Here is a 10,636-nt window from a genome sequence, read left to right on the forward strand (position 1 = left end):
AACAGGAAGAATTGTTGTGAGATTGGAATATATTTTCACAACAAAAAAATTCACAACAATACTCGAGAGATCAGATCCGCACACACACGCACACACACATATGCACGTCAAACATTGCCTCAAGCTCTTCGCCATCATTCTTGTTTCCTCTCTCGCTCTTCTCCTTCTCCTTCTTCAACAATTTATCATTTACGGCAAAATTCAACTCTATCATTCTCTCAAACAAGTGTTCATTCATTCCGATTCAACTCCAAGTACTTCTTCTTCTACTCAGAATGAACAACTCGTCGTTGTAGCGAGTGGATTTACATGGGCTGAAAATTTGATCATTTCCGATCGGAATGGAATTGCCTTTATGAGTGATGCTTTTGGAGATCGGTTATGGAAAATATTCTACAATGAAAGTAGTGCCAAATTTGAGCAGCATGTATTTCTTGATGTTGAAACGAGTCCATTTAGTAATTATTTGGGAGTGGCTTTGCATGAAAATCATGAGAATTCTAGTGTCGAAAATTATTCTGCGCATGTGCCATTTCCTGATGGCAGTCAATTGTATGTGGTTGTGAGAAATCATCAAGATGGAGAATCGTATGTCATTTCCATGAATCCAAATATTCCATTCCAGTATGACATTGTTACACGTTTACCAAAAATTGGAAATGGTTTGGCGCTTCACAAAAAAACTCGTCAACTTTATGTGACCACTGAAGGAGGGTTTCTTCCGTATGGCGGACAGGTGTATCAAGTGAATCCTCAGACTCGATCCTATTCGACCATTCTCACTGATTTGTATGCAGCAGATGGTGCTTATATTGATCAAGAACGAAATTGGTTGTATGTGTCTCAAGTGATTGGTTCAAAAGTGTTGGTCATTGATTTGGATAAATTGTCAAGTGGCCTTAATCCTAAGGTCAAGCGAGAAGATCTTGTCATTCGAGAATTTTATGCTCCCTGTGAAGCGTTGGATGATTTTACACTTTCCCATGATGGAAAAATCATGTATGGTGCAGATTTCTTGGGAGGAAGAGTCATGAAATTTTCAGCATGGGATGGATCGAATTCGAGTGTGGTCATGAGTGATTTGATTTTTCCAACTTCGGTTCGATTGGGACCAAGAAATTTGAGACCTATGAAAGGAGAACAAGCAACAAGTTCTCTCTTTGTCACGGAAGGTGGAGGACTATTTCCAAGTATTGTGAAAAATAGAAAATTATTGGAAATTTTAAAGTATTAAGGAGAAGTAAAGCTGAGTTTATAGTTCATAACTTGTCATTTGTCAAGGAGCAATTTCACTTGTTGAATTTGCTCAATTACAAGCATTCAACTGGAAAGACAGAGTGTAATTTTGGTATGATACATGGCTTACTTTCCGCTACTACCTCCACCACATCTCTCAAACGTTGGAAATCCACATCCTGCAAGAACGGCAATAATAATAATTGCCAGTAAAATAATGATAATGATAATAATCACCACGAGAAGCCTCCAAAACATTTTTCTCTTTAGTTTACCACTTCCTTTCTTAAAATCATTTGCTTCTACCAACATTTCATCACTCTTTTCGTACAAGGTTTCGAATTTTTCTCCTCTCTCCAAAACCTTTTCAATATTGTCAACCATGGATTCCTTTACAGTTTCCAATTTATCTTGCAGAACGGTAATCTTGTCTGCGTTTGGGTCATTCCATTTTTCCTAAATCATGAGAATTTCATCATGTACATCACGACCGTTTGAAAATTATTGAAATTATTGTTGAAACACAGATAATGAAGCACTTCAACACCTACCACTTTCTGTTTGATCATCTTTCGATTGGCTCTGATATCCTTTTTTTTGGTTACGGCCGCAAAAGTGCTATCAAGATCATCAATGAACGACCAGCATAGCCTCTTCTTAGTGTCCTTTGAGGCTACACAAAAGAATACATAATTACCACTCTTTTTGTAGTGGATTTCAATTCTATGAGATTCGGAACGATTTCCAAGGTTGAATGACCCATAAGGAATCATTATCAAGATCCATTAGTCATCCACAGGTGATCCAATCGGAATGAAAATAAATCATTTCAATAAGAACCATTCAAATCAATGAAGATGATCAAAGACACTTCAATAAAAACGTACTCATCCGAAGTGAGGGTTCTCTTTTCCATCGTATCCTTAGAAACCTTCTTTACAATTTTATCCATGATGAGAGAGGAGAGTTGAACATCATCCTTTGGTCCATCTCCCAACAATTCCACGCCGTCCGTAATAAGGCTGTAGCTAATGGGCATTTTGGCTTCAATATGTGTGAGGAAACGATTAAATATACGTTAAACGAAAGCATATTGAGAATACAAGATATTTAGTGCATAGTACATAAAAACCAACAAATGATTCATCCCACGTTTAAACGAACAAAAAGGCCTCACAAACAACACTACCTACCACAAGGATATTGAGAGGATTTTTTTAGACTTCCTTATTAAACTTCATAAGCCTTCCAATGCGACTGATTCAAATTTCTTCCATAAATATTTCCATAAATAATTATTACACTTTATGATAGAGAGTAGTTTGATCACACGTTCGTTGGAACCATTGTTGTTGAGTGGTGTTTACCATGTCTCTTGAGGGTCGACAAGTTCTATCAATCGAGTTGTAGTAGTAGTAGTAGTCGTGACCATTCATCAAGAGAGAGTAACTGTACAGAGAGAAGAATAAATATACAAATATATCCATAGTTGTCACTGAATTTCTACACTTATCGTGGTGCATTTCACAAATTCATGCCATGGTCGTCATCCTTGTTCATTCATGATTATAAAATTTGACAACATGAAAGGAAACCATTTCGAGAAGTAGATGCAGATATTTCTCCTGCATGAAATGGAGCTGCATCTTCACTGCTCTGGCTCAACAAGGCCTGTAATCCTTGCTTTTCTTTGAGATTTCCATAGACATCGACTTGCTCTAGTCCGTCCTGAATCATGGAATTGTAATCTTGAAACACGGCATGCAATGTTGTGGTTGTAGGTAATTCGGATTGGTCTCCTCCCGTTACATTGGAATTTTTCAAATATTTAATTAAATGTTGAGAGTCTTCCATCACGAATCCCATTTTGATTAATTTAAATCCAAATATCTTGGCTTGAGAAATGAAGAGTTTGACTTTTTGAGAGGGTGATGATGTCTCCGAGTTGGAGTGATGATGACGGAGATGATGATCCGATGATGACGATGCATTTTGCTTGCTATTGTTGTTAGTATTATTATTACTATTATTGTTATTACTATTACTATTATTATTACTATTTCTTTCTTCTTCCTCAGTTTCTATGTCAATCAATAATTGATCTAAAATTCGTAATTTAAACTGAGAAATGGTGAGGGAGATCAACTCTCGGGACGTGTGGTTGGAGAGTTCAAACGAAACGGATTTTCCTAGAAGAGGAGTGGGAACAACTCCAGTGAGCATGATTCGTAGACACGGAGGAGCATGAGTGGCTGTAGAAGAAGAAGATCCTGTGGAAGATGACTTGTTGATGGAAGACATTTTTAATTGTATTTTTATTGCAATCATCAAGGTTTATTTGAAATGATTTTTGGTTACTAAATTGGTGTGGGTCAACACAACAGTGAACAACATAAAAGATGACAATGCTGCCTCGTCTTTATTATTTGTCCCAAACAACAAACAAAACTATTGGTACGTTCAGGATGGGACTCGAACCCACGCGGATTTCTCCATCAACTTAGCAGGCTGACGCCTTAAAACCACTCGGCCACCTGAACTTTCCAACCACATTAAAAGTATTTTCAAAATTCTTTAAATACCTGACAACTCAAATTCTCCCTCCAAAAACCACCGTTAAAATTTAACTCAAAACAAAATGGTCAAACATCAAGCATTGCTCTCATGGAAGAAACGACAACTCAAACCATCGGCTCCAACCGATTTTTTCATGCCCATCAGCCCCACTCTCGACAAGTATCAACAATTTATGAACCGATATTGTTATCTAACCATCTCGCGGCTACGAACTGTTCCTTCCGAGAAGCAAGGCATCTGTTCCGCAGGCACTCGTTTGTATCAACAAATCAAGGATCATCCAGACCTGTTGGACGCCATTACGGACATTCATTCTGATCTGTTTGAAACATCCCAAAAGGAATTTACTGTCCTCTCGGAAATTGGTCGTGCTCAATTGGAACGTAAACCAAAGCCAAAACCAATTTCATTAAAACCAAAACAAGATCAAATCAAGAACACACTTGAGGGCATGGAAAGGCTCAAGGAACGTCTTTTAGAGTTGAAAAATTCCACTCAAGATGAGCAATTGGTGAAAGAATATGAAAAGGACTTGTACACATTGAATATCCAAATGTCAGTTCAACTATTGGCTCTTACTGATCTTGAATCGAAATCATTTAAGAACATGATGCGTCGGTACGAAGCACCACCTCGCACGGCTACGAATACCAGTACACGAGAGGAAATGTCAATCCGACAACGACTTCAAATTGCACTTGCTGGACGGAAGGATGTTGCTTTCAACTCGGAGAGGTATTAATAGAGAGACTTTTTGTGTTTTCTGTAAATCATCAAGAAGTGTTGAACATGATGTGAAACAGGTGTTAATTACTTGGACTGAGAGGTGATAATGGTTTAAATAATATTTTCAATATGGATTTTAATACTGGAAAAGTCTCCATTAAGAGCAAATGTGTGAAATCTCTCTCTTCATCCTCGTAACGAGATGTGTTCAAAGGTTACTTGAGTGCGACAACAGTTGCAAGAAAACACCACCTGAATTTTTCATTCTATTATTAAAACCGCCATTCGGCGACTTCAACGAAACCATTGGCGACATGTATTTTGTTAGGAGTTGATCTAAAGCTTTGACTCTTGTTCATGAATGGTCATTAACCAAAAATGAAAAACACAATGGAAACACCCAACATGTTCTAAAAAATTGAAACCAATTCTTATTCCTGAATGACTCAACTACACGTCCATGTCGTCTCTGCCTTACATTTAGAGCCCAAAGATCGTCTCACTTTGAGCAGTGATCCCTTCGTAGAAGTCACTTTCAATGGTCAAACCAAACGAACTTCAGTCATTCGAGATTCCCTATGCCCATGTTGGGATGAAGTCTTGCTTTTCGATTTTAGACCCAATGTACTCACACTGAATGATATTCTCTTCATGATGAAGAAACAAGAAAATTGCAACACCACAGAACACTCCCCTGAACGTTCCTCTGTTTCCTCGTCATCCTCTGATACAAAAAGGTCATCGCCGAAAAGGTTTCACCTTTCTCGAATTTTTCATCCTTCTGCATCGGCTTCCTCATCCACTCTGACTTCATCCTCATTACTGTCGGCCTCCAACTCAACAGCAGAAGCATCGGGAAACATTTCTCAAGCTGCTTCTTCTGCTTGTTCCAATCGTGGATCACCAGCTCGTACGACCTCTCATTCACCCCACCGAGACCTTTCTTCACACCTCGGTTATGTGCATTTCAAAGTATTTGACTACGATCGATACAAACACAATGAACCATTGGGAGAGTGCTATGTGCCATTAGGATCCATCTTTGATGGATACTTGTTGGATGAGCAATGGGATGGTAAACCTTGGTGGTTTGAACATTCCACTCCCTTACTCATTGCTGGTAAGAGAAGATCGAAGGAACACGCTCCCAAGATCACGATGGATGAAAATGATGATCAATTGACACGAAGTGAGAGTATTGTGAGTGAGGATGAAATTGGGGTTGCTACTGCTCCGAGTGGCAATGAGGACATTGGAAATTTCACAACAACCACAGCAGCTGTGTATCCATTGAAAAATTCTCTCAATGACTATGGACAAGAGCTCATAAGGGAACACAAGAGTCCGAGTGCTGTAAGTGCATCGTCAGGTCAGTTTCATGCATCTGAAGAGACGATGGAACATGTCTTGTTTGGAAAATGTGAATCTTATACAAAAGAATCTTTCAATTACTTGTTTGATGAGAAGGTTCAAGAGTTGTTGATGGAGCAAGCTAAAAAACCTCACTACTTGGAGATGGAGCTTGAGAAAACTTCAAAAAAGTCATTTCTAATTGTACAATTGTATTTGAGTGGGATTGTAAGATCGAGACAGCGCTGGTAGTAGTAGGTTGTAACGAGGAATCACACCAAGCTCACATTGTGACATCTATTGCTTTTACCAATTTCACATGTTAATTTGAATTCGAGGTATACTTCTTGATGAGTAGTGGATGTTGGTTATCATAATACTGTAATACTTTAGTATCTGGATCTATGAAATACTCGGATTGAAGCAATGGATAGAGCGTCACAGATTTTTGAGTACACATGGATACAATTGGATAATAGACAACGGAATCTGAAATCACTCCATACGTGTCTGAGTTGGCCTCTACCGTTGCAATATGAAGACCATTCTTGAAAAAGTGCACCTTGTACTTGTCATGATCCATCAATATGGCAAATCTGTCTCCTACTTGTACCTTTCCACTCGATGTAAAATCTTTGTAATTTCCAAACATTTTGAAACCACTACACTCTAATATATATCCAATGCCAAGATTATCATTCACAAATTGAGCAATGGATTTATCATTATTAAACTCAACATAGTCGGTTCCAATTCCATAAACAATATTCCACCCATTTCCACAAATATAATACTTCTCCACGACAAGTTCAAAGCCTCTAAAACCACAATAAAAGTTTGAAGGTAACTCACTCAGGTTACGAACCATGGGATAATTGGTTGCAATAAAGCCACACCAAGTGTGCACAGACGTATTTTCAATCGTTCTTCCCGAAATGACAACCTTTTTAGCTCCAGTAAGATCACGCTCTTGTCTGAATTGTATCTGACTCAATTGGTTCAATAGTAAATTGTATTTTATCTTCTTGTTGTTGTAATCATCGGATCGGATGTACAGAAATTGATCAATGTACGTGTTGAGATCAGACTCTTTGAATGTATTCAATTTTACAAGAGGAGCCTCGGAAGATGCAGAAGATGAAGGCGCTTTCTTGTTGACTTCATCAATGAACGAATTGAATAAGAACAAGATCCGATTCTTCCATATAGTATTCCTATAGGCGCTCACTTCACTCTCATCCTCTTCTCCCAAAATATAATGATAAAAATGTCGGCACGTGAGAGCTACATTTAATAGAGATTTCTCATCACAATACCACAATAATTGAAATTGCAGTTCAATGGGAAGATCTTGCGGCAGCATTGGAGAAGTGTTTTTAATTTTTTCAAAGTTGTTGAAACAATATTTTTAGCTCTCATGAACTTTTTGTTGTTGTGTGTTTTTTCAGCCAAGCAAGCTCAACGATGAGAGATGTTCTTCCAACGTTGGGTCCTGCCTTAATGACTACAACAAAACTTGTTAGATTTATAATGACACGTAATTTTGTTTCATGATGATCGCTTTAAAAGGTACCCTGGATGTTGTTGGGAATACAGCACCAGAGAGGAGACGTGCCAATCAAACTCAAATACTTCCATCTCGTGCCTTCTTAAGAATTTCCAATACCCGCCATACTCTTTACAACAAGAATATAAAAACAAGGTAAACTACAACCATCATTATAAAAAATTTCAATTGATTGATTCGAAGTATTTCTTGGAAAATGTTTACTCAGAGAAGGCAAAAGAATTATCATTCGGGAGGTGAAGAAATCAACAAGAAACTGGAGGCTATTACTCAGAAATTTGCTGATGATCTTCGTAAGGATATCAAGGAAATTAAATTTCCGACCATGTTTTCAAAAGGTGAGTTTTGGGAGGGTGATCATACAATGTAATTATCAAAAACATGAATATTGCGTTGAAATACCACGAACAATTAATGATACCACCATGGTCCAAATACAACACTCCTAATATTCGTATACACCACCTCTCCCGATGTGCATTACCCTTTCGGATCACCAATGTCAGAATGGGTTCTTCTTTGTGATAAATTGGAGAAAATCTCAGAGATTGTTCGTATGGAACGAGAAGACATGAATTTTGACTCGATCACTGCACATTTCAATAAGGAAGAATGTAAAAAAATTGAAGAATCAGCATCTGAGAAGGATGATACCTCTTCAGTAGCAGTCAATGACGAGCTAGGAAATCATTCCATTCCTTCATTGCAATCACATGAAGAGCCAACCCATGACCTTGTGAAGTCAGAGAAATCAGCAACGGAAGATCTATCGAGTGTAATGAACAAATCTTCAGGCATCTCCAGACCATCCACTGCTTCATCCCTCAGTAACAATCCAAGAAAAAAGAAGAGTAATATTCAATTTGGGTCTACGGATTTGTTTGGTGGCTCTTCGTTTGGCCCTAAAAAACCAAGCACAACAGCATCAACAACTAGACCCTCTACAGCTTCTAGCTTGATTTCAACATCATCATATACTTCTTCGTCCTCTCATTCATCTGTAAATCACAAACAACAAGCAATTTCAACATCATTTAATTCAGAAAATACTTTGTGGGATAGAGATGAATATTGCATCCGATTCTTAATAGAAGAGGGTAAAATTAATTTACTATTGAGACTATTGGATGAATTTAAAGATGAAGAATTGAAAATACGGCTCGGAGTGAAATCTCTGTCAACTGACATTCTGCCCAATACTGGCCTCGCTTCAGAGTCGGAACTCCAAGAAAAGATGAAACATTTTGAACAGTCTCTTTGTTTAATGCTCAAGTACTGTTTCCATTCTGTTGAAGCCTTGCAAACCATTGACGTGTATCAATATTTAGATTTCATTAATAAGAACTTGAGAGAGGATTTGTTTTTAGACTCCAAGCAAAAATTGAATGGCGAAGAAGTCTATCGCACAGCAGAATTTACAATTTTTGATTTCCTTAGAGCTTTATTTGTGCATATAGATCGGTTAGATGATACCAAGATATGTACTCTGTCCATTGACAGACAAATTCTTCCTAAAGCCATCCGGTTTCTTTACAAGACTTGCGCCCAAATTGGTGACAATGAAAGAGTGTTGTGTTTTGAAGCTCTCTCTGCAATGATGAACGCAGAGACCTTTCAAACTTCAAGAGGCAAATTCTTTGGGGATGATATAGAGGCAAAAAAGATGCTGGTACAACTCTTTGAAAAGTACATTAAGCAGTTACTGACCTCATACGAAAGAAAGAAATCTCTCCGCTCGCTCGTTGATCAGGTGAATCGATTCAAAATTGAGTTTGTCATGTAGAACTCTTGCAACGATTGGTCCCAAACTTGATCTACGTTTTGAAAATTCGTCGTACACTCTGAGATGACTTCCAATTCCTATTCGTTCCATCTCTTCAGAGATGAAGATCCAACAATAAACCCCTTATTCCAATTCGAACAAAGATTTTTCTAATTGACACAAAAGATTTTTTCAAGCCAACAACAACAAAAAAAATGAGAAGAGTCGTCATTGCCACCATTTTGGGATTCCTCGCTTTCACCTTGCTGATGGTGAACAGCATTGAAGCCGCTTGTACCTACAAGACAACGAACGGAAAGACCATTGATGTTACCAGCGTGGATAAACAAGGTGGTTACAATATTATTACTGGACAAGATTGGGATTATTATTTGTAAGTACAATAAGTCGAGTCTCAGATTTTTTAATCTTCATCTTTTGAAAATTGATGATGATTGAATAATGATCACGATTTGGAAATTACGAATGATATTGTTGCCATTCTACCACGGCTGGATTATTTTCTGCTTTTTTTTGTCATTCCATTTTGACATGAACCTTCACTCTCGCTCACATCATGATGATGATTGTTGTGCTTGTGTGTGCGTCTACCATGATGATGTTTGGATTGTTTGCTTCAAAATATTTTGAACGACAACAAATCCATCATGTTGTCAATTGACACTTCATGATGATCACTGTCCCAATGTGCTCTCATGATGATTCACACGGTCGTGATGATGATAAATCAATATATTTTAGCAATGTTTGTGAACTTCCTGTTACATCACCATCTGGAAAATGTTCCTTCACACCAACTCCACAAGCCTATCAATATTCCTCCAAGTGGAACGATTGCTACCCTATTGGTACCAAGGGAAGTCCAAAGATTGTTCCTCTCGTTCCAACCGATGAAACTCAAGGTGTTAAAATCACTCATGAAGCCTACGCCTATGGAACTTCAAAGAGAGAACTTGTTATCAAATTGAAGTGTGACCAAAATGCGGCCTCGACCACTTTCACATTCGACGGTGAGACCACAGGTGCCATTAGTACTTACACTGTCAGTGGTAGCTCCAAGTATGCTTGTGTTGATACTGCTCCAGGACCAGATCCAAATAACCCAAGTGATGAACCAATTATGGGACAATATGGTATTGGTGGATTGTTGTTGACATTGTTGCTTGTTGGATTCATTCTTTACTTTATTATTGGAGCTCTTGTTTTGAAGTTTGCCATGAAGAAGTCAGGAACTGAAATTATTCCACAATTTGGATTCTGGAAGGATTTACCATTCCTTTTACTTGATGGAATTATGTTACCAGTTGATCTCATTAAGGGATGTATGGGTAAGAACAAGTATCAAGAAATGGCATAAATCTGCTTTGAGATACTATGCATTGACAGATTCAAAAATT

At 38.0% G+C, this 10,636-nt stretch overlaps 8 protein-coding genes across 8 annotated transcripts; 5 read left to right on the plus strand and 3 right to left on the minus strand.

Moving 5' to 3' along the window:
• Window positions 1-100: 100 nt before the first annotated feature.
• C9374_012339 (uncharacterized protein) lies at window positions 101-1,234 on the plus strand (the record flags this gene model as incomplete). The annotated part of the gene is made up of 1 exon (XM_044688095.1): window positions 101-1,234. One exon carries the CDS (start codon window positions 101-103, stop codon window positions 1,232-1,234), a length of 1,134 nt encoding a protein of 377 aa, XP_044542410.1.
• A 128-nt stretch (window positions 1,235-1,362) lies between these two features.
• On the minus strand, window positions 1,363-2,275 carry C9374_012340 (uncharacterized protein; the record flags this gene model as incomplete). The annotated part of the gene is made up of 3 exons (XM_044688096.1): window positions 1,363-1,692; window positions 1,788-1,959; window positions 2,124-2,275. 3 exons carry the CDS (start codon window positions 2,273-2,275, stop codon window positions 1,363-1,365), a joined length of 654 nt encoding a protein of 217 aa, XP_044542411.1.
• Window positions 2,276-2,802: 527 nt separating this feature from the next.
• C9374_012341 (uncharacterized protein) lies at window positions 2,803-3,537 on the minus strand (the record flags this gene model as incomplete). Its single annotated transcript, XM_044688097.1, has 1 exon — window positions 2,803-3,537. One exon carries the CDS (start codon window positions 3,535-3,537, stop codon window positions 2,803-2,805), a length of 735 nt encoding a protein of 244 aa, XP_044542412.1.
• A 337-nt stretch (window positions 3,538-3,874) lies between these two features.
• C9374_012342 (uncharacterized protein) lies at window positions 3,875-4,555 on the plus strand (the record flags this gene model as incomplete). The annotated part of the gene is made up of 1 exon (XM_044688098.1): window positions 3,875-4,555. One exon carries the CDS (start codon window positions 3,875-3,877, stop codon window positions 4,553-4,555), a length of 681 nt encoding a protein of 226 aa, XP_044542413.1.
• Window positions 4,556-4,980: 425 nt separating this feature from the next.
• C9374_012343 (uncharacterized protein) lies at window positions 4,981-6,141 on the plus strand (the record flags this gene model as incomplete). The annotated part of the gene is made up of 1 exon (XM_044688099.1): window positions 4,981-6,141. The coding sequence occupies one exon, from the start codon at window positions 4,981-4,983 to the stop codon at window positions 6,139-6,141; it is 1,161 nt and encodes a 386-aa protein (XP_044542414.1).
• A 70-nt stretch (window positions 6,142-6,211) lies between these two features.
• Window positions 6,212-7,252, minus strand: C9374_012344 (uncharacterized protein; the record flags this gene model as incomplete). Its single annotated transcript, XM_044688100.1, has 1 exon — window positions 6,212-7,252. One exon carries the CDS (start codon window positions 7,250-7,252, stop codon window positions 6,212-6,214), a length of 1,041 nt encoding a protein of 346 aa, XP_044542415.1.
• Window positions 7,253-7,652: 400 nt separating this feature from the next.
• Window positions 7,653-9,239, plus strand: C9374_012345 (uncharacterized protein; the record flags this gene model as incomplete). Its single annotated transcript, XM_044688101.1, has 2 exons — window positions 7,653-7,794; window positions 7,963-9,239. 2 exons carry the CDS (start codon window positions 7,653-7,655, stop codon window positions 9,237-9,239), a joined length of 1,419 nt encoding a protein of 472 aa, XP_044542416.1.
• A 194-nt stretch (window positions 9,240-9,433) lies between these two features.
• Window positions 9,434-10,596, plus strand: C9374_012346 (uncharacterized protein; the record flags this gene model as incomplete). The annotated part of the gene is made up of 2 exons (XM_044688102.1): window positions 9,434-9,612; window positions 9,981-10,596. The coding sequence occupies 2 exons, from the start codon at window positions 9,434-9,436 to the stop codon at window positions 10,594-10,596; spliced, it is 795 nt and encodes a 264-aa protein (XP_044542417.1).
• Window positions 10,597-10,636: the final 40 nt, after the last annotated feature.

Source organism: Naegleria lovaniensis (assembly GCF_003324165.1).
Source record: "Naegleria lovaniensis strain ATCC 30569 chromosome Unknown tig058, whole genome shotgun sequence".
Taxonomy (NCBI): domain Eukaryota; phylum Heterolobosea; class Eutetramitea; order Acrasida; family Naegleriidae; genus Naegleria; species Naegleria lovaniensis.